Genomic DNA, 23,384 nt, shown 5'->3' on the forward strand with positions numbered 1-23,384 from the left:
TGGTAAAGAAATGGTTGTGTTTATCCACACTGATCACATCCTAACATCAGAAAAAGGACAAATGAAGCTTGTTAGTTGCACAGGAAACAAAAAGCCTTAAAAACAAAACAAAACAAAAAAACAAAACAAAAAACAAACAAACTATAATTTATATTTTTTTAGTGCATCATCAGCACCCCCTGCTGTGCTTCACAAGTATAGTATTGCATGCTCTGGTGATCTGTAGCCCACTCAGCTCTGCTAACTGCTGGTGAGTCAGGCAGACAGACTTAATGAAGAACTCCTGTGTTACTGAGAAATGCAATCAAAGAGTTTTACATGACAGAGAGCTCCTCTGGTAACACTGGAGTGTGTCAGTTTGCTTTGAATGCCTACCACAGACATGAGCAGTGTGACCGCAGCTGCACTGGCAATGTACCAACACATTCCTACATCTCAGAAAAGGCTGACAAAATACAGCAAAAGGAGGCCATCGTCCCACAGCGGTGGACCGCATCCATGCGTGAAGACGCCACTGCATAGTAACAAAATGTAAAGAGACCCGATGGAAATATTGATGAAAACTGACTGAGTTGGAGCCATTGCTCTAAAGTGCATCCAGCTCTCCAGATGAGTTATGAAGAGCTAGTCACTGACCCTTCCACTGAAGACTTATCATAGCCTGTCAGAGGTAACATTTCGGCTCATCCCCTCAAGCTAGAGTGTAAAGAGGAGGAGAAGGGTTAAATTTAAGACACATCTCTCAGGGTTTCTGGTTCCTGTGTTTCATTGTTTGACAGCAGAGGGGGATGAGCAGGAACAGCAATCCTGTAAGGCAAAGAATCTTTAGTCAACATCTTCCTGGTGGCAGACACCAGGAGGGAGTAGTTATCCGGGTTGTACTCCGACAAAGGGGTACGCGTGTGCAGTAGAGGGAGGCTGTCTCTGGTGGGCTGCGACAGGAAGAGGGGTGGTCGCCTCTGGTTCTCGCCGTCCTTCATGGAATCTGGGAGCGGTTTCCGTTTGCTTTCAGGTAGGAGCATTATGCAGAGGACGGAGAGGACAGCGAAGGAGGCAAAGACAACATGATGGAGGAAATAGCCACCATTGTTCTGGAGCTCCATCAGGGAGGAGGCGGCCCTGCCAACGCAACCCAATGCCAGCACCAGGCCAAGGCAGCCACCTCTGGACGAGAGAGAGGAAGCACAGGAAAAGGAGAATAAATCACCAAGGTGAAAAGATCGCACGGTACTTTGTTTGAACCTGTTTTTTTCCTTTGTACTTTAAAACTTCCTTTTGACTTTGCAGCAAATGGGATCAATACGTCCCATTTTCAGTTTAATCAAGAACAAAGAGACATTTACCGAACTACAGTTGGCATCACCTCACAGGCGAAGAATGCACTGAGCATGGCGAGAGCCTGAGAGAACAACAAACCCACAACAGAGAGCACCAGCACCAGGCCACCCTGCAGGTCTGTCAAACACAAACGTCAATAAAAGCGTCATTAAAACCAGAGAGTGAAAAACCTTCTGGGATGTGATCCAAAACTTTTTCAAGGAAACTCTGAAGGGAATTTACAGTAGATCTTATGGGCCTGTGTGGATGTTACATACATGGTGTAAGGGCCAGCAGCAGGAGTGAAGACAGTCCAGTGATGATGGCAGAGAGGAGAAGCATGCCACGTCGGCCAAAGTGATTGATGGACAAACACAGGAAGATGCAGGCGAGCGCTCCAGTTACCACCCGGAGGAAGTAGCTGAAGTAGAACTTGTTGGAGAAAGTGTGCAGGTTTTTGGTGAAGCAGTACTGGATGCCTGTTCCAATGAATCTGGATGGCAAAGGAAAAAATAAAATAATCAGGTTGAAAGCGGGTACCTCAAATCCTAAAAATTACCCGTTAGGGAATATCTCAGTTCATCTAGCTCTGTGGACCTGTCGTGGCACTTGGTAATCCGTTTTGTGGTTTAAGCGCAGCAGATATTGAAAGCATGTTGTACATTACCTGCCCTCATGGTTGATGCCATAGCAACACAAACAAAAACAAATGAATTGTTTCCCCTTTAATTTGACCTCTTCTGTAACAAAGTAACAAACCACTGACGTGTACAGCTGATGACAAAGTATTTCCCCCCTTCCTCATTTTTTACTTTGACATATTTCCAGGATTTCAAATTTTCAGGTCAAATTTTTTTTTTATATTAGACAAAGACAACCCAACAAGGAGGAAAAAGCTAACAAAACATGCCTTTCCTGTGTGGAAAGTAGATGCCCTCCTTGCTAAATCATGAACTAACTCATACTTTGTTTTGGTTTAGAAAGCTCAGTTCAATTTCACCAGCCACACTCAGGTCTGATTACTGCCAGTTGGATCTCGATATCGCTTAAACGGGAACTCGAGTCCTCATTTGAAGTTCAGAGTTCATGATTCAACAATAAGAGACTTGGCAAAACATGGCACCATGGGAGAGATCCAAGGGAAAAAAAACACTACTGATCAAAAACACCACAAAAAGGTTTGTCTCACTTCTCCTCAGTGTTAAGAAAAACTCAGTATCAGTTATCAAACACTTGCCTGCAGTTCTTGTTCGTTTTTGTTTAACCCACTGAATTAAAGCTGAAAGTCTGCACTTCAACTCCATCTGAGTTGTTTCATTTAAAATTAATTCTGGTGATGCACAGAACCAAAATTGTCCAAATATTTATGGACTTCACTGTAGCGCCCCTGACTCGGGACCGCTGATTTCATGAAGAGAGAAAACTCACAAGGTGAAGCCGAGTATGAGGCAGTTCTTCCAGATGACGCGAGACTGACGCAGCTCCAGAGCAGAGTGGTATCGTGGCTGACTGTCCTCGCCGTACACTGAATCGATCTCTGTAACCACAAACAGGGAAATCATTTTAACTGATGTCCCAACAAAGTTAAAACCCACTGAGTTTGAGTTGTAAATACGTGTTGCTTCTACCAAGGAAATACCAGGGTTTAGAAATTGGTGAGGTCCACATTTTTCTTCTCTTAATGCATCACGTTTAAGGTTTAGCGCCTGTGCTCCAACAACCAGGAGAAAACTGTACACGCCTGCAGAGAAATCCTAGAGGTGTGTGTGTGTACCTGACAGCAGGGTTTCGCCAGGGTAGAGGTCGTCTTGTAGAAAAACACAATTTCTTTTAGAGAACTGCTGAAGGCTCCTCTTCGCTTGAGGAATCTGAACTGTGGCCAGCAGCCAGCGAGGAGACTCTGGAAATACTGATGCACAGCTGAAGAAAAAAAAAAAAAAAACTTATTATCCATCACAAATATCAATAGCAAGTCAAAAGGCTTTGACATCTCAAGCAGCAACATCATAAGTGCTCTAGTCACCATGTTATGGCCAAGTAAGTAAAAATCTGTATTAAAGTGTTTTTTAAACTTGATCTTATGAGTGGGTAAAAATGAGAAATCATAAGGTAGGCATACTCTGCTTTATAGACAAAATATAGACATTGGGGTTATTTTTCTTCCCCATTGCCTTCTAAGCAGTGTACGAGGTAGGAGTTGCCCCCTGCTGGGCATTAGAGAAACATGCATGTTTAAAGTTTTTTGCATTGGCTTCACTTTCCAGCCTGAAAGCTCCATCCATCTTTAAAATACAGTACACTGTTTACAGCTGAGAATTACAGACACGTTTATATACAGTTCCCCCCTCCACCTGAGGTTCGAGTGTAATTAGACAGATTTCAAGGACGTGTGTGGTCCACATCATGTGCTCAGAAATTCAATAAGACTTGAGATGATTCAATTATTGTATTTGTAGTTGGAAGCTGTTGCTGTGACAACAACATGGTGGAAGTGAAATAGTCTCCATCTTCTGGGAGGAAAAAAAAAATCAAATAATTAAAGAGCAGAAACAAGATCTAAACAATTTTGATGCCGTGTCTAAAATACTTTAATTTGTCAACAGTAAATACAATATTTTTGATCAGCCCCTCAAATATAAGCTGAAAGTCTTAAGTGTTTATTTATATCATATAGCTATAATATGTTCTGGTATAGCTAAGGAAAAAAAAAAAAAAAAAAAAAAAAAAAAGTGTCAGCTCCCAAAGCAAAGTGCATATAAATGCAAATACATGTATAAAGTATGCTTATGGTGCCAGACATAAAAGACTCCACAGACGGCTAAATGGAGCTGGATTGGTAAACTGCTTCAGTCTTGCTGCCACAGACCGAAAGGCTCCATCCTCCTCAGCCTTCAGTACGAGAGACGACTAATAGATCTGAGCTTGTTTGGAGTTTATCCATTTACTCTGCATCCAAGCACGAGAATTTTAAAGTTTTGATCTGAAAGTCAAAGTAAGGTGAATAAAAATACAAAATGCTGCAGGCATTTTGTATTGCTTGGAATACTGATAGTTTTATTTTCAAATCTAAGCTGGTAAATATGGCATTTCAGCCGTCTAGCCATGATGACACAAATGCATGAACAATTTTAAGCCCAGAGCACACAATATTAGTTTTGTAGATTCCCCAAAATAAAATGACACAGCCTCTCCTGAGGCCTTTAAGCTGTTACCTGGCAATGTTTCAGAGCAGCTGAGTGAGTGATAACACTTGTTGTTATAGGGTCTCATGTAAAAACAGTTTGAGTGAGAACTGGGTGTTATCTACTAAAATATCCCAGATAATAATTAAACAAACATGGAGATTCTTGTGAACTCGGGTGTGGCTTGTTTGAAGAGGCTTGAGACAGGAGCAGCTCAACATGCAGGAACGAAGATCGCATTATGTTATGGCGTGAGGATGGCACATAGAGAACCGCTGGAAAAAAAACAAACAGCGTGTCCACCTGTGCACCTCCAATAACGCTACCAGCTGACTCACCACCAATAGGACAGCAGAAGGACTAAAGGCAAAGTGGCCACCGCCTGGAGGACGGGCCAATCGCGGGACAGAACCGCAATGCCTGGCAACAGCAGTTCTGCCAGCACGCCGAAGAAACCACTGACCATAGCAACCATCAGACGATGGGGAGGGTCGCACAGCTCCAACCCTGAGGGGATAAAAAATAAATTTAAAAAAAAAAAAAAAGCATCAGAGCACAGCTGAAGGAAAGCAAACCTATTCATCCCGTTGCTATGGCAACCACCTCGTGCCTAAAGCACGCTGCGGCACGTCCTCAAACTTCATGTCAGCACAGGTCATGTAGCATGTAAGGGTGAAAGCCCCGCCTTACCTTCACCTGTTTGGTTTAAGAGAAAAGGAAATACCAAATGGAACAGCCAGGAAATTTAAAAGTCCTATTTTAGGTGATTTCAATAAGAATCAGTCTTGTTTTCCTAATTTAAAGTTAATTCCTCATCATCTCTCCTTTGTTTAGTTTTTATTTACACTTATCACTTTCTAAATCTTTGATACAGTCACCCACTCATCCAGGGTTTAATCGGTTTAACTTCTGTACCACCATTAAGACTGCTTTTAAACCCTCATAGGCAGAAAAGGAAGTGGCTTATCTCAAGTGACTCCTGCCATCAAAGACCTGAGCTCCCAATAGGGGAGACCTGCAGTCCACCCTCGTGCAAAAACATGAAAACCAGCATCAAAACATAGAATCTGCTCTCGAATTGTCAAAATAAAATTTCCACATATTAAGTTTATAATTTTTTTTTTTTTTTTAAAAGCAAGAAGGATGAGGTGGAACGGTTTTCAGTGTGGAGGTGGTCGTTAGGGTAGTGAGGAGCTCACTTCCTGGTTGCCCTGCCTTCAGTCCTGTCCTGCTATTATTTCCTCCTCCCCATAGCACCCCCCACAAAAAAACCCAAACAAAAACAACAACAAAATATTTTCCCCTCTCGGCCTAACCCCACACAGCAACATAATCAGACAGTCCAAGAAAAGAAAAGAAAACAAACAAACAAACAAAAGAAAAACAACCCCAAAACAAACCCTGGAGTGAATTTCGACCTGACCTTGCAGGAATGTGGGAGTACGCCTCCCACATTCCTCCCATTTCTCATATGCATCTACAATCTCCACCTTCGCTTACTGCGAATCACTACCAAGCAGAGAAGTTTTGCTGAAACTCCTGCTGAAGACTGAAAGCTGAGGACTTTTCATAGTGGGGTGGCTCACTTGTGCTGTTTGCCCCACAGAGAGAGAACAGCTGAAGTATGACCGACCTTCACACCTCTTAGCTTAGCTCCAGTCACCAGCCTGGTTTCTTTAGTTACCAATATAATATCCATCTCCAGTGTGCCTGCTACAAACAACTGACGCTATAATTCTAATAATAGAAAAATATCCTGCTCCCCCCCAATAGTCTTGAATGGTAGCATATTTGTACACCTACCAGTCACTGGGTAAGCCTGTGACTGGTACTAGGGTTGCGCCCACTTTTGCCTTCAGGACTGTTTTAAGGCTTCATGACAGATTCAACAAGATGCTGGAAATATTTCTCAGAGACTTTGGTCCAGGCTGACATGATGGCATCACAGATACTGCAGATCCACCACATCCCAAAGGTACTCTGAGGCCATCTGAGTTCAGTGAACTCATAGTCATGTTAAAGAACTGTAGTGACTGGACCAAGTGGACCACGGTCACTGCTCAGCTATTTATTACATTTAGATATTGACATGTCTCTGTGCATTATCCCTTACACTGTCAACAAATCAACTTTGCTCAATCTGATTAATGACAGTCTCCTGCCACAACTTGTGAGCAGGAGAAAGTCCACAACTAGCTGGTGAACACAGTAACATTTAACAACAAAAGAATCAACTAGATATGTAGGCAGGAGGAAAAGAAGAAGACCTCAAGAGGAGATTCATGAATGTAGTGAAGGAGGACATGCAGCAGCAGATCTGCTGTGGGCGACCTGAATGGAGCAGCCAAAAGAGGAAAAAAGAAAGGGAATTATGACCACAATACGTAATGTCTCTGCACGACTTCAATATTTTAGTCTCCTAATGAAATTATATGGCCAGACAAATGTGGAAGTTTGTCTGACGGATGATGTGATTTCATGAAGGTTATTTAATTATTCCTTATGTTATCAGAGGCTTCATGATGGAAGCTGAACTGATTAGATACACTCGGTGGTTATATTTATCTACAGCCTCTCTTTGCAAACTACACAGTTTAATGAATACGGATATTAGAAATGAGCTCAATAACAGTGACGCAGATGCTCCCAAACAACTTTCAAAATAAAATGCTGTCAAGTTTAGCATAGAGTTTGAAGCATGAACGCATCTTAACTAATTTGTCTGGAGAATCAAACATGAAGCACTGCAAACGGTGATCTATCAAAGATACTGCTTTAGACTGAAGGTGAGGAGATTTAGTTTAATGCAATGCTGCAGTATATCCTTTAATGCATGAATTTCAGACTTTACTATGAAGGTATCAAGTCTGATTTCAGGACTCTCCACAAATAAAGATTGACCTGCTTCTGTGGGGATGATAAGGACTTCTATCTTTTCCACTGATAAGATTAGTTCAGCACAGCACGGTGTACAGATAATTAGCTGGGCAAATACATTAACATTATTTAACTTTTACACGACATCAGATTTTTTTCAATAGAAAGACATAGTATCAGGTATCATCGCAATCTCTTGTTCAATGATTTAAGAAGGAAAACAAAAAAGAGAAAGAGACAGCAAGCTGATGAGCACACTTTAAAGTTGAAATCAAAACCCCGGAGAGCGTGTCAGGCTGAGGGATTTTCCCCTCAATGACACAGCACACAGCACGCCATGACAGATGCACAGTAACGATCATGTGCCACTTGTTATTTACCCTCTGGCCTCTTATTATGTGTGTAAGTAAAATGTGAACATGTGACCAGTCCATAAAACCTTTTTCTACTTCCGCTGCCGATCAGTGAGAAAGCTCAACTGCCAGACATCAGCTTTAAAATGTGGATCCAGATTACTTACGGGCGATGTAGGAGGACACAAACAGCCCAGCGAGCGAGGCGCCTTGAGACAGACGCAGCAGCAGAAACACCACCACACTCCTGGACAAAAACAGAACTACACCCAACAGACTGGACAGACTGACGGACAGGAGGAAACCTCGCCGACGACCCAACCTGAAGACACAGACGTAAAACATGTACGAGTGAATCTTCACAGCCTAAACAGTCAACACACACACACAAAAATGATGATCTAATGCAACCGTTTTAAACACATTTATTCTGGTGTTTATGTTCTTAATATGTTATTTAGAGTTTCATACCAACTGAGGTTATTACTCACCAGTCACACAGGGTGCCTAGAAATATGTATCCCAGAATCCATCCAGTCATGAAACAGATATGCTGCACGGGGATTTTCCAATAGTCACTGCAGACCAGGTTCCACTGCAGGGGAGGAAAAGCAGCACAAACACTGATGAATGTCATGAGTTTAAAAGGAATTGTGAGACAATAATTCAATATTTCAGTGCTCTAATGTCAGAGTTCTTGAACAACACTGTAGGTATAGACAAACCATTTTAGGTACACAAGTTTAACTGCTTGTTAGCACAAATATCTAAATCAGCCAATCACATGGCAGCAATCCATTGCATAGTCATAGTCAAAATAAAAAATAAAAATTAAAAAAAAAATTAAAAAAAGAAGAAGAGGGAACTGTTCTGAGGCTGTGATGAGTCTTGATTTCTGTTGCAATATGATGGTTTTTTAAAAGCATGAAAGCAAGGATCCATCCAGCCCCTACGAGTTCACACTGGTGATGGTGATGAAATGGTGTGGGGGCACATTTGAGCTCTTATAATCAACTGATCATGGTTTAAACGGCAGAGCCTAAGTGAGTACTGTCGTTTACGTCCATCCGATAATGCACCATGCCACAAAAGTCAAATCTTCTCAAACTGGTTTCTTGTACATGACAGTGAGTTCCCCGTGCTCAAATGGCCTCCACAGTCACCAGATCTCAATCTGATGAAGCGTTTTTGGGATGTGGTGGAACAGCAGATTCACATCATGGATGTGCAGACATCACTTCACCTTGGACTAAAATCTCAAGGAGTGTTTCCACCACCTTGTCAAGGACAGATCTCAAGGCTAAAGGGGCCCAACGTGGTACTATGCATGATTATAAAGGTGCTCATGGGTCCTGACAGCGAGCCATTTTCTGGCTAACCAGGTCCATCTACTGTTTGTAGTGTTGGTGCCTTTTAAAAGGTTTGGTAATGATATTTAATGTGTAGTTAATTCTAGCAGCTGTGCTTCCAACATGTTTATGCTCCAGTTCTGATGAGCATTTGCAAGCCAGTTTTCCAGAGGTTTCAATTGGATGAAAAATGAAAAGTGACCAACTAAAAAGGTAAGAAATCAAGCTAAATGCCTACACCACAGAACCTCAGCACAAAAGCTTTCAGTCATACCAATGCAATTATACTTTATGTATAAAACATTATTCTATCAAAGACTTAAAAGGCACAAATTAAAGATGCTCCCAACATGCTGCATACATCATAACCTGACTATGTAGCATGCCGAGAATAGCAGTTGAGTCAAACGCACAGAGAGCCGTCTGTGGGGGAATCAGGAATGTAGATCATGTTGTTTGTAATCGAGTTAAGATGCCTGCTGACAGTGTTATTACATTAGACTAAAGTGCCAGCAGCTTTACGCCAGGTTAGTATCAGAAAGATTCTCATCTACTTTCCCTCCGGCCTCATCTCCTCTACTTTCCTACAGACACCAGTCATGTTTACTGTATTTTACAGATGGATCCAGCTGCACAGTGTAAAGTCAAAGCATCAAAGGAAACAGTGAAGAAAATGAGAAGAGCTCAGAAAGGAGCTAAATGAAAACGACTGACTACGTGAGGTCACTTTCCAATGTGCCGATCACATTTTAGGGTTTGCCTAGGAGGTTCCTGGGGGGATCAAAATTGTAAATACGGCTGAGATAGACTGGTAAGTGGCATCAAATGGCTAATACAGATACGATGCCTTCTGTCCCATCTCCTGGGACAGACTTCAGACCCCCACCCACACTTAACAAGTAGTTAAGAAATCTGATCATCTTGAGTATTTATTCACTTAAATCAACAAGCCAACAAATATCGGTTCTTCTGATCAGTGCGTTTGTTGTTATTTTGAAAATAATTCAGTTTAGACGTGGTACAAAGATGCGCTCAGGTGTGACTGGATCGCTTGACCAACATCATGTGGAGTGAATCACATTTAAAACAGGGGCCAGGAGGGTCATTCAACTGAAGGTGATAGGACATTTGATCATTAACAGCTGATCATTTTTGTTAATCTGTCAGCTGAGTAAGTGATACGGTTTTGTTGTAAACCAGTTTAATCAGGTTCCACCATTCATGGTTCCAGTTCATAGTTTCTTGCTCTTTAACAATAAGATCTTTAGGTGTGATCAAGTTTTTTGTAAATATTTGGTAAAGATTTACAAATTTCATGCAGTGTCAGTGGTGTCCAATTGCACCTGGCCTTAGAATCATGAGTAATTCTATGCAGACCCGCGATAAAGTGCACCCGCACCCCTTCCATAGAAACGAAGAGTCTACGTAGCAACCAGGTGCTGATAATCAAATGCACTTGATTAACTGATCATCAGTAAGTGAGAGTTGTAGCAGTTGCAGGTCTGAAGCGTCAAAGTGTGCGTTAATATGATGCAACAATCTTCCCAGGAATGGACATCCCAGCAAATTCACCACAAGGTCTGACCATTCAATATTCAGAGAGACTGAAAAACAAAAAACAAAAACAGAAAAGCCCAAGAGCTACATCTGAGACTCTACAGGCCTCAGTTAACATGTTAATATTAAATTTCATGACAGTACAGTTAGAAAAAGACTGAACAAGCGTGGTTTGTTTGGAAGTGTTACCAGAAGAAAGTCTCTTTCGTCTAAAACAATCAGCGCTGCACAGGTACTGCACAGGACGGGCACACGGCAGTCGACCATGAATTCCTCTGTACACCAAAGTATTCTAGAGTCAAATGTGAGGCCATTAGTGCAAAAGCTAAAGCTTGAAGGAAACTGGGCCATGCAACAGGACAACTGAATGACTAAGACAAAAAAAATGAAAAGAATCAAGATCCAGTCAGAGTACTGACGTCAACTGTAAGACAGCTGTGCATAACTGAACACCTACAAACCTCAATGAGCCAAAGCAACTCTGTAAGGAAGAGTGGGCCAAAATTCCCCCACAGTGATACGAGAGGCTGATGAAGTAATGCCTTTTTTGTATTACTTTGAGTTAAAGGTGGTTCCTCAAGCTATTGAATTATGAGGTATACATAGTTTTTCCTCTTCTCTGTTCTTTTTCACATGACTGCGTGAAATGGTAGTAGTGAAAACAGTGTACCAAATGCTGGTTTATAAAATTTACTTAGGCTTTACTTAATCTTACGATTTACTTTTTAGCAATTTTAGATGAGCTTTATCTTGCTAAGTTAAAAAGAGGACTCTTCTATTAAAAGTAAAGCCATTATGTCAATATATGTGCTGAAACTAAGGTAATCGCAGTAGCACATATATTTTTTTCCCCAAAGGAGGAATCCACAACACAGATAATTTCTATCAAGGTTTCAACCTTCTCCTGGAGTTTTTCAGTCAAAATAAAATTACATTTTGAGGGTATACGGGACACGATTGTCTCTCTTTGCTAATGTTTTTCTTCCCACTGGCTCTTGTTGTTAGGATTTCCTAGGCAGACTTATTTTCCAGTTGAACTTACCGTCACTTATTTCAAGGCATGCAATGCCGACTAACGGCACATGAGAAGACAAAGAAGGAACAATGATGTGAATTAGACATGTGATCCGATTTACTTAATCCAGGTTACTGGAGCAAACATGAACTGCTTGAACCTTTTGATCAGTCGGTCTCCTCACCGACTTCCAGCTGCCTACAGAAGGTAAAAACTAAACTGCTCCCTGTGCATTATTTTATATAGGAATATCATCTGGTGCCATATTTGCTGCATGGTCATTTGAACAAACGCAAACTCATTTTGAAATATGCACTAAATAATCAGTGTGATTGCAAAAAAGTTGCATACAAATTAAGGGCCCTTTGGAAGCCTGGACCCTGCAGGGTAAGCTCCCCACAAACATTAGTGGCCACAAACATGAACATCTGTCTCTAAACTTTATCAAGTTGGTTTATAGAGGAGAGTGCTGGACAGCTATGGTTAGTGACTGTTATTCCACCCAGCGCCTGTGTTGTACTCTGCTCAGTTTTTCCGTTACTGGAGGGGTCCTTTGTCTTAGCGAATGACGACATGAGTGGAGGAAGCCGTTGTGTTCAGGGTCTCAGGAAGGAACTGGGGGGGGGGGGGGGGGGGGGGGGGGGGGGGGACTTCTAATTTCCCACTGCCACAGTTTGTCAAACAGGCCTCATCACTGGTAGTTTGTCTCATGATAAGGTACGATACACAGATGATAATCTGAGAACAAGCTCATGGGCAATTACCCATAATGACTGTGTCCTGCTCGTATACCCCCCCCCCCCCCCAATCAGCTGCTACAACTGTCCACATTTTGATATTTGTTTTAAGATACTACAGCACAAAACAGATGTAGTGTGATTGTGTAGGGGTGTAGCACAGAACTCTGTGGGCCTCTTTTCCTTCCCAGATCCATATCTGTCACGCATATGAGTTTTTTAACAAATGATTGAGCTGTAAACAACAATCTGTTCATTAGGATGCTAATAGTGAACTGTCCATGAACCACAGTTAGCTAAAAACATCTATGACGTGTCCATACGTCTGCGTAGTTTGAAATCTCCCATGTCAACCCAGATGTCTTAACATACGGAAATCTGCAATTAAAATTTGTTTTTCCTTGGAGTACTAAGCTCTAGAGTGTGTCGTTTTCTTTTTTTTTTTTTTATTAAAGTATTTATTATTCCAGGACAAAAGAAAAAACAAATGCAATCCTAGTTTTGTAACACTTTTCTAAAATGCTACGTCTTCCCATTATCCTCTCTCCCTTTACTTCCTCATCACATTCTCTTGCTCACACAGGACTGACGTGAGCCTCACACCGTTTTCAACCTGCCTGTTGATAAGGCACCTCAAGCCAGATCACCAAGATCGTACAGTAATACATTCTGTCAGAGGTGTCCTTCTAAAATACAAACCACGTGTGCTGGGAATTTACCCAGTGGGCTTCACGCTAACACAGAAACAAACAAATTATAGGGCTTGGGCATCTCTCCGAGCACCATACTGGAATTGCACCATACTGGAAGGGTATGTTTGCTCATTCTATGAAACAGTGGATAAAGGGACTTGGTGCTGGTCTGGAAAGACTAACGCACACAGCTAAAAGGAAAGCAGAAGGTGTTTGTGCACCTGGAAATTGTGCACCTGCACTCATCTGTAAATTAATCAGTTTATGCAATTCTATTTTGAAATAATGTATTTGATTGGTACGTCATTTGTTCAATGTTAATGAGTCTCTGTGCACCTGAATGATTTTTTGTTGATTTAGGACGCATTACTGTGGTCCAGGTGTTCATTTAAGTTGTTTTGCATTTGTTTTAATGAAATTGTGCCTGTATATTATCATCATATCATTATGTAACATGAGGTTTGTTGGTGTTCCTTTGGTGAAGTTATACAGCAGGACATACAGCAGACAAGTCTGGATGATTTACAACAGATGAAAACATTTGAGAGTCGTGCCAAAACATGGGTGTTGGCAGCCTGCCTCACAGTGCTTCAGCAGAAGTAGCAAAAGCTAAATGAATGCATCCATTGTCATCCACCTACCTGCAAGCTTACGTTTAATTATTTTATTTAAAGCAGCGTCACTGTGGGATTTTAAGATGCCACGTCATCAGCTTGAAACAACGTAGCTTCCTTAAAGTGTCCTGCTTACCTCGTGGCACACTGGTTAAGAACCACTTGTCCAACATACAACAAAGCAAATTAGTGTTGCTGAGCTCTGAGCCATATAAGCTCAGCTTGTATTACATGATTTGTAAAAAGCACTGCCTGCTGCTGCTGTGCTCTCTCCAGCTGTTTCTGAAATTAAGGACTGCACGTTTCATGCTGTTAAATTGTGCTAGGACTCAATGGTGGTAAAGGAAGAAACTGGGACTGCTGTGGAGATCCACAGCAACAGGTTTATAAAGAGGTCAAATTAATAATGAGCAGAAGTGAGTTCAGCTTATAGATGTGGTCCTCCACAACAGTCCCAGTTTCTCATGCGTGGGTCGTTCTGATAGATTTAGGATCACATTTGACATTAAGCTCAACGCCTTTAACAGAGGCTTACGAATTCTCCTTGGAAAAAACAAACAAACAAACAAACAAAACACCTTGACAGATAAAGGAAACTAAGAAAAATACATTAAATTTAAGCTTAACCTCCTAGGACCTGGCGTCCACATGTGTGGACATAACATTTTGGGTTGTCTAGACCAAAACACTAAATTTTGCTCAACAAGGGCCTGATATCCACTTACGAGGACATTATACTGCCACTGTTCCATTGAACTGCAATGTCCTCATGTGGATCTCATTTTTCTCAGAAACAAAAATTGGGTTAAAACAAAACAAAACAAAACAAAAATCTGGTAATTCTTTGTTTTTACATTAATCAGGTCCCAATCAGCCCAATTAGCAAAGAGAAACTAAAAATGCATGCCATGAAAGAGTTCAGGTGTTAGGAGGTCAAAGTCAGAGTTCACGCACTGGGTTAAAAGACAGTTAAACCCTGCTTAAAAGCAAAAGTGCATGTAGGACTGCATATTTAAGTGCCAACCTGCTTTCTTGGAGGCAAATTATCATTATACACTTCTTATATGAACTATGAAGCAGGTATTTGTTCCCTGGCTGGCTGGCCTCTCATCTTCGTTCCCGAGAAGCCACGGCAGATAAACGACAGTCAGTAAGACTCAAGCCAACAAGAAAGTGTTAATATTGACTCAAGTTGAGCAGTTGACTGAAAGCTGCCCAACAGCCGTGTTCATGACACAGCGTGCCTTTAAGCAGACAGAGCAGCTCATCGACACAAGGCCAGAAATGAGCGCGTGAAAGGAAACGGCTTCACCGGGTAAGAAAATGTAACCCAAACCCACAACCTGTTGTATCTCTGCCTCCTAACTCCCCCACAGATCTGTATATTAACACCAGGGCTAAACGTGCGTCTTACCTCAGTGACAAAGTTGCTCTGGAGGCCCGCTACATGAGAGTACTCCCACCCTGTGGTGCAGGGCACCCTCTCTCTGGGCACGTTCTCGGAGAGGTCCGAGGAGTTGGGGGGGTACTTATAAAGTTCACAGTGGCTCCGACCGGAGCCGTTCACCCAGGGGATGGTGAGGTTGAGGTATCCTTGTGTGGAGAAGTTGCTTAGAAGGAACGCGGAGGGCAGCAGCGTCGGGTCTGGCTTGCAGTGGTACCAGTCCGGGATGAGTGTGTAAAACACGTCGCTGAACAGATTCAGCGTGACGGCGAAACTGGGGAACCAGCTGAACACGACCACGATTCGGTTATAGCGCCCATAGCCGCCGGTGTGAGGGAAAACCTTAGTTTCATAATCCATTTGAAGTCGACAGCTCGTGGCAACGGACGGTCCGAAGACTTTTACGCAGTGAGAGCGCACAGCCGCACGACGCTGAAGCAGGCAGGCAGGGGGCGGATCTTAGGGTAACACAGCCCCGGGGATCGACTTTTGTGACACACCTGCTACTTGGAGACTGTGACTAATTTCAGGGTAATCCCCAGACAGCGGGAGTCCAGGGAGCTGTCAGTAACAGTCTTTTGATGTCTCCATGTGACTCACAGCTGGACTTGACATGAAGACAGCTACCCTGGTGGAAAGCTCACATTAATTTACAAATTTAAACCTCTGTAATTTCATCGAAACGCTTAACTCACAGCTATTTCGAATTGACTGTTTAATTTTACAGAGGTACACTTTACTCCACTTTGAAAATCATCAATATTTGTGCTATTTATACAATTTTACACAATATGGCTCCTTAACCACTTAGTGTATTATTAGACAGGACTGCATTGGAAGCGGGCTTATTTTTTCAGCCTGAACTTGCTGTGCAACAGTAGAACAGAATATATGTAATACTTTCAAACCTCAGTTAAAAAGATTCATAATTAGTTTTGCCAGCATTGGCTTTATTCTGCTATTGCTATGTTGTTTCCCTGTTGTACAGGTTTTCTGGTAGTTTTTTTAATGTATTTTTTTCTGTTTTTATTTATTTATTTTTAAATAATATAGATATTATATATATTGTTTTGTTTTTAAGATCAGTTCTGAGACTATGGATTTAAATTGGCATATGGCTAAGTCAACTGCATTGGAGTGGTCCTCTGCATTCTTTTATACACCAAGCAGTGTTTGTGACATCAAAGGAAAATGATTTGTTCCTACACAAAAACATAAGATTATGCTGGGTTACACAATGAACTGATTTAAAGTTCGTAAGATCTGAAATGTTAATATTTCTTTGAACCCATAAAACACAAAACTGCACTTTGATGCCTGCAGTGAGGCACATTTAGAAATGCCTTGCACTTCTTAGATGGGATAAATTAACACAAACATCATTGATCCTATAGTTGGGAAATTCTTCTTTTGTTACTTCAGTTGTTTACTGTTATCTGAACAGCAGGAGTAACATGTGGGAGAAACATCTGTATTGATTTAGTCTGGTGACTCATAAGACAAATAGGCTTTTTTGCCTTGTGACTGTGCAGCTCACCTTATCAGCTGCAATGAAATCCATAAATAGGTGAGGCAGTGTTATGTAATCTGTTAGCAGACAGAAGTCCTCTGGGCATGAGTTAAAGGAGGGCTGGTAATTAAGGTAAAAAATCCGATTTACACAGAAATATTAAAGTTGACTCTGTGGACTCTTCCAGACTATGAGTTTAACTAAATCACGAAATCCACCACTAGATAATTCAGACATTTAGATTGTGAAACGCTACAAAGATTAGACACCAAACACGTCATCCTGCTATCAATAGAAACACATCTTTGGAGTGAAGACGAGCGGCTAACCAGGACTCTAAACCGGCCTTTTGGGTTGTTTGTGCAACTGCTCTGCCTTAAAGAAAACAGACATACTTGTTACCTTAAACACTTTCCTGTTAAATTTTTTTAATGGAAATTTAAAAACTGCCATTTTTTAAAATATTTTTTAAAAAATGCTGATATTATTCTGTACTTAACTGGAGCTATTCAAATATGAAAGGATATTATTTATATATTTCAATGTAAATGTTAAAAACTAGATGTGACAAACCATTTTAGTTAACTAAAAGCTTTAGAAATAAGTAAAAACTAAAAATTTTGTGATCTTGGAAAATGTCATTATAATAAAAATGATATTATAGATATTATTTGACCTTAGCATTTGTTAATTTAGTAACGATGAGGCTGATAAAGATGCAATCTGCCTGATGAAGCTTTGATGGACATATTTGACATTTTGCATGTCTCCAAGTCTGTGAGTGGACAACAAAGATTTTACAAAATCCTGCCTCTGACATCCTCCACAGAATAATTAAATATATGAATTCAAATAATAATTAAATGAACAATCTAACACTGAAAAATAAAAAACTGAAACTCATTATTTTCAAAGAATAAAAACATGAACTGAAATAGTCCAAAATGAAACAAAAAGGAAAAAAACAACACAAAACTACAATATCCCTGGGCAGCTCTATGCAAACACAAAAACCAAAATGCAGAGAACGGCTGGTAATATTTCAAAATTTTATTAACGAACATAATCTCTGAGGAACAACAGCAGTTCTCGCGCTCTCTGTACATGCAACTGTAGAAAATAACAATTTAGAATTTTTACTTTTCAGTTTTAGTCTTTTTCCCCCCCCCGTCCATACTCATTTTCAGTTTCTCTCTTTTTTGTTTTTGCTTTTTTATTAAATTTTTTGTGTCTTTTTTTTCCACGTTTAATTTTTTTTTGTCACTTTTTTCATTTTTTTTTTTTTGCAGGAAATCAACAACAGCTAGAGGTGAAAGTACTGGATTTCTGTTACAGCACTGACGATAGCATCAACAAACCCATCGTGAACCAACCCTCCCCCCTTTAGCTGCTCCATCAATATGTACACAAATAAACTACATTGTACAAATAAAAAAAGAAAAAAAAAAGAAAAAAAAATGTTACATTGTTACATCATAATCACCTGCAGCGAGCGCGACACGGCCCGTTGCTGTTAGAACCCCACATTCTACGCAATTTTTCAGACTAGTACAAAGAGGAGGGTGCAAAACGTCCTGGGAGGTTTTATTTACAGAGCTATGTACAGTATGTCTCTTTCACGCATTACAAGGAGGAAAATTTACACAGCGGAGACCAACTTCAACTCAAAACATACCACAGGTGCCAGAAAAAAAACAAAACAAAAAGAAAACAAAATAAATGATAATAAATAGGTTATTTCTCACCATTTAAAAGAGTAGTTCTCCATGCTTTTTATTAGTCATAATCCATTCTAAAAAATAAAATAAAAAGGAACAAAGAATTTAAAAAAACAAAAACAAAACAAAACTAGAAAAAACAAAAAGGCTTGAAATCGTGATTTTACATAATGAAACTAAATCATGTATATTTTTATGTCCAGTAAGAAAACACAACAAGTCTAAAAACAAACTTTATGAGCGAATGTGATTAGAGTAGAGGTAATATGTTGCTGACTGAGGTGGTGTCAGGCTAGCATCTGTATCACCACGGCCAAGAGCTCTACTATGCATCTGCTGTGTGTCTCTGTATCTTAGCCGAATATTCACGCCGGATGATCAAAGTGAATGGATGTGTGTTTGGTCTATTGCTCTGTGCAGCTGGGGAACGGAAGGGGGGGAGGGAGATCACCTGTCGGCTGTGTCGACCATCACCATTTCAAGCCTTTGTAGGTTGTTAAACATACGAACGATGGCAGAAGTACGAACAAAGGCAGGGCTATAAAACTGTTTTTATGTTTTGTTTTTAAAAAGAAAAAAAAATGTAAAAAAGGAAAAAAAAGAAAGAAAGGTGCCACTCAAAACGGAAACGCTCTCGATGTGTTGTAAACAATAGTGAGAGGGTGTCGGTCAGGGCGTTGTAGCGGTATACATTCTGCTCAATAAGCAACGTGATTGACATGCCACTGGTTTTTATACAGAACAGAACCCCTCCCCCTCCCTCCCCCAAAGATAAAACACAACAACATTCAAAGCTACATACACTTTTTGCTAAAAAACACACAAGGATTCTTGAACGAAAGACACCCCTGACCCTCGTCCCCAAAACTGTAAGAAACCAACAGTAAAATAAAAACATGAGTTTTAAAAAACAATTTTTTAGACTTTTTGTTTCCAAACATATACCAAACCAGGGTGTGTGTGTTTGTCTCAAAATTAAAAGAAAAAAAATAATACCCAGGACAATACATCTAGCCACCTTGTCTGCACAGTGTAATAGCAACAACCATTGCACTTGACTAGACATACCATACACAGCTATGCTGACTGACAGTGTGTAAATAACTTAAAAGTTTAGGATCAGAATATTGCCATCAGGATACGTGAGCAGCTTTCACACACGAGACCGTGTGCGTGGGGCAGGTCGGGAAAGCTTTTCAAAACCCACTAAAAACAGAGAACCAATACAAGTCATCACAAATCAACGGTTCAATGGGATCCTTTAGTTTTTAAAAGTCAGTCTATTCAGCATTAACCTATTTCTTCCCCCCTCCACTGCTTGTGTTGACGTCTGTTCACTTTTTGGTTTGTTCTGAGAAGATTTGAGTCTGGTAACCTGTCTCCTCGGGCCTGACACAAGACACCACACAACTGAATAATAACAGGAAGTAACCGAAACATTTAAAATCCCTGACCACACTAGCCCCAGCCCCTTGTAGGATAAAAAATAAAAAGGAGGACAACGTGACTTGGTTGTTGAGCCTATTCCCGTGATTTTAAGTGGGTGTTGTACTGGAGTCCTAACATGGAAATTAACACCTTTAAAATCTACTTTAAAAACACCCGTCTAAGTGGAAGGCCTCAGGTCTGCTGAGCCATGAATAAGTGTTTTTCTTTCTGACACACTGGCACCACCTAGTGAGTAAAAGTTGTAACAGCACCATGAAAATAAGCTGCTCACCAGTACTGTGACTTAAGGGGCTGACAGACTGACAGTGTTTTTAGGAGTCTGTGAGGAATGAAAATGTCTCTGCGGCTGTTACAACTCTTCAGTCAGTTCAATGTGAAGTCAGACACTGGGAGGACAGGACGAGTAGTGAAGCGCTGAAAGACCCGTGTCTTGTTGGTTTTAGACGGTGACGTTGTGCGATGATTCATAAAAAAATTAAAAAAAAATCCAATTTTTTTTCTTTAAATTAAAAACAAGCGAAATAATAATTTCAAACAGTTCTACACTCATATGGTTTTGCTTGTGAATGACATCTCTCTTCCATCCCACCCATATATATATATTTATTTATATACTTCTGTGTGACTTTGCCCAACAATGAGTACATTTTTTTTCACTGAAAAAGGCATTTTCTTGGTTCGAAAATTTTCAGATATAATTGTGTAGTAAAGCAATGAATAATAATCCTCTGTCTATTCTTTAAATAAATCCTCAACAACTATTCTGCTACATCTGAGGGGGCTGTATGGTTGTCGGCCCGTGAGAGGCCCATTTGAATGCAGAAGTGTTCTCTGTCAGCTGCTTGTGTTGCGGTGACTCGGGTCCAGGCGAGCCGCCTCACCTAACCCTGGATTGAGTCGAAAGATGGGATTATACAACTGTGCACTGGAGTCTTTCAATACTGACAGAATCGTGTACATGTTTTGGCCCATGGATATGAAGGGGGAAAGTGCTGCCCAAAAGTGAACTGTACATAAAAAGATAATTTTTATTTCTTTTATGTTTTTTTTTCTTTACACTTAACTGAGTGATATTACAGTACATAGGTTATTTACAACTGTGCAGTAATGTGTGGCAAAATAAATTATCTAGAAGGCAGCAAGAATACATTGGTTAACGAATATAAAAACTGTACATCATTTACGGAATACAACTTTTTTTCAGTTTTCTTTTGTTTGTTTTTTCCATTAAACTAATATTGGCTCTGTAGTGTTTCAAGTCACTTCCTCAGAAACAATGAAATGCCCAAGTAAAGAAATAGACAAAAACAATATTTCTCTCCTCCTGCCAAAAACCACAATTTCTCAAATAGTCTCTTTGAAATCTCAACATTCGTTGTGTTTGTTTCTTCTGGTTGTCCTGTCGTGTGTGTGTGTGTGGTGGTTTCTTTTTTTTTTTTTTTTTTTTTTTCCTTTTTTTGCAGTCCATGGCGGTCTGATGTGTTTTGTGGTGGAACGAGCGGGATCACTGAGGAACACTCCGGTCTGTCCTCAGAGATCCGTTCATGTCCTCTTTTGTTAAGCCAGGCTGAGAGGCTGCACGAACGGTCTCTTCCTCTCAGACACTGGGCCCTGACGTGCACACACATCGTGACCCCCACCCTCTCTTGCTTTGTTCCAACCTGCTGCAGCCTTTGTTTCACTACTGTTTAGCCAGGCCCGGTGCAGTGTGAACAGAGAGAGCGTCCTCTGGGTATCTGGGTCTCACAGCCCTGAAAGTGGCTGCTTCTAACCTCCTGGATCAATTTAAGGATCCACACAATTCACCACGACTCCACTGACTGCATCTGGGTCAGCGCTGGACTCTGTCAAGACCTCCTGGCCCATGTGGAGACTCGTGTCAAAAAGAAGGAGGCGTCTCCTCAGTCCTCCCCCCAGGACAGGCACCACTCTGTTGGGAGAGCTCTTCTCTGGTAGATCCCACAGTAGCAGCGGTGGTGGTGGGTACTGAAGCAGGAACCACAAACGAATGCAGAAAATAAATCTGTCCTCCGTCTCACCAAAACTAAGCGATGAGGAGGTGTGTCCCAGTGCCAGAGCCTCAAAGCAAAAACTGTTTCTGCTTCTCTCGCTCTGATCAAACAAACGCATAAAAACTTTGAGGATGAAAGTGCAAGTTGTGTATTTTCTTTTCCCCCATTAAAAACATTTTTTTCTTTCTTCATGGAAGGGAATCGAGAGCAAGTTTTTCAGCTTTATTCTTTTTCTAGAGAATAAATTTTTTCCCCCTCTATGGTCCTCTCTCAAACTTGCTAGCCCTTTCCATTCGTTCGGTTCAACGAAGTCTCCTTGATAAGAAGTGATTGAGACTAAGTTTTCTCTCTGTGGGAAGCGGTATGTCACGCGGGCAGCAGGACAAAGTCGTCGTTGACATCGACCATTGGCACGTAGAAGGACGGCACTTCGTTGACGCACAGGGATTTGTGCCCCGCTGGGTCCAGTTCTTGGACTTTCAGCTGCCACTCCATTCTTTGCACCGCATTGAGAGCTGCTGCCTCGTGCTGCTGTCGCATCAACAAACACGTCTGGGGAAGGAAAAGCATAGCATGAATATAGTGACTATGCACACAGGTCATGGTTCTCATATGTAGAGATGTACCATTAAATATGTAATATCGGATTCAAGATGGCATTTAGCAAAGTCAGTGGTTGTTACTTTGTGCTTTTATTATCGGTTATTTTGTGCAAAGTGCCAGTATTTACCTTCATGCGGTCGTATTTATCATCCACGTCCTGGATCCAGGAAATGAACTGCCGCGCATTGAAGCGATCTCTCACAGATTTGTTCTCATCACCCTAAGAATGCAGAAAAAGTATGAATGTGGACTAAATGATGGACATAGAAATACTTAACTGATGGTTTTAGGGATACCGATACATTTCCCACCTGGCTCTCCGATGGCATATTGTACACTTCAGAGTCCAACAGCATGGTGCAGGCGCTGAACGGCACAGCCTGATTGGCTATTGTCCTGGCTGCCCTGCAGTGGACCCTTAAAACCTCCTGTTCACATGAAACAATCAGCTTCTCCTGTGAACAGCAAACACAACACAGAAAGAAAAAAACATTGATGATATGAAGAGGAATATCATTGCGTCAAACAAATGGCTGTCATTCAAGTAAGTGAGATATATGAAACAGATTTGTTCACTTTGGCTTCACCAAGGCGTGGGGACTATGCCGATTTCACTTGCATTTCCATTTAAAAAAGGCTTTGATCTTTTATCAAAGAAGTGCTCCCAGCGTTTGGTGCACATGTGTATTGCTGAATGTATAAAAAGCAGGGAAGGAGTGAGGAATGAGTGAATTTAGGACAGTGAATGATCCTGAAGTATAAATGACACTTTCTTACCCGTTCTATGCTGTGTTGCAACCTAAGCTTGCCCCTTACTGCCTCTTGTTGCCTAAAGAGCTCCTTCAGAGGTTCTGACAGTGATGGAGGTGGAGCAATCTGATAAGCAAAACACAGCACAGCATTAATACCATTACATTGCAGGATAAGATTATTTTGAAATGGTGCAAAGACACCA

At 41.0% G+C, this 23,384-nt stretch overlaps 2 protein-coding genes across 3 annotated transcripts in view; both read right to left on the reverse strand.

Moving 5' to 3' along the window:
- Positions 1 to 110: 110 nt before the first annotated feature.
- On the reverse strand, positions 111 to 15,548 carry slc22a31 (solute carrier family 22 member 31). Its single transcript, XM_087839546.1, has 9 exons — positions 15,108 to 15,548; positions 8,221 to 8,324; positions 7,897 to 8,051; positions 4,838 to 5,006; positions 3,092 to 3,237; positions 2,746 to 2,854; positions 1,596 to 1,810; positions 1,344 to 1,455; positions 111 to 1,164 (listed from the first exon to the last, which is right to left on the reverse strand). The coding sequence occupies exons 1-9, from the start codon at positions 15,495 to 15,497 to the stop codon at positions 729 to 731; spliced, it is 1,836 nt and encodes a 611-aa protein (XP_087695672.1). The 5' UTR covers positions 15,498 to 15,548; the 3' UTR covers positions 111 to 728.
- Positions 15,549 to 17,533: 1,985 nt separating this feature from the next.
- ankrd11 (ankyrin repeat domain 11) overlaps positions 17,534 to 23,384 on the reverse strand; it is a 111,675-nt gene continuing 105,824 nt past the window's right edge. For both annotated transcript variants that reach the window (XM_006780284.3, XM_006780283.3), the window contains exons 11-14: positions 23,207 to 23,305; positions 22,741 to 22,884; positions 22,557 to 22,649; positions 17,534 to 22,378 (exon numbers count right to left, since the gene is read on the reverse strand). In XM_006780284.3, the coding sequence (XP_006780347.1) occupies positions 22,193 to 22,378; positions 22,557 to 22,649; positions 22,741 to 22,884; positions 23,207 to 23,305 (522 nt within the window). In that variant the 3' untranslated portion in view covers positions 17,534 to 22,192. The remainder of the gene's footprint in view (positions 22,379 to 22,556; positions 22,650 to 22,740; positions 22,885 to 23,206; positions 23,306 to 23,384) is intronic.

This window comes from Neolamprologus brichardi, chromosome 1 (genome assembly GCF_056152115.1).
Source record: "Neolamprologus brichardi isolate AB-2024 chromosome 1, ASM5615211v1, whole genome shotgun sequence".
NCBI classification, from domain to species: Eukaryota; Metazoa; Chordata; class Actinopteri; order Cichliformes; family Cichlidae; genus Neolamprologus; species Neolamprologus brichardi.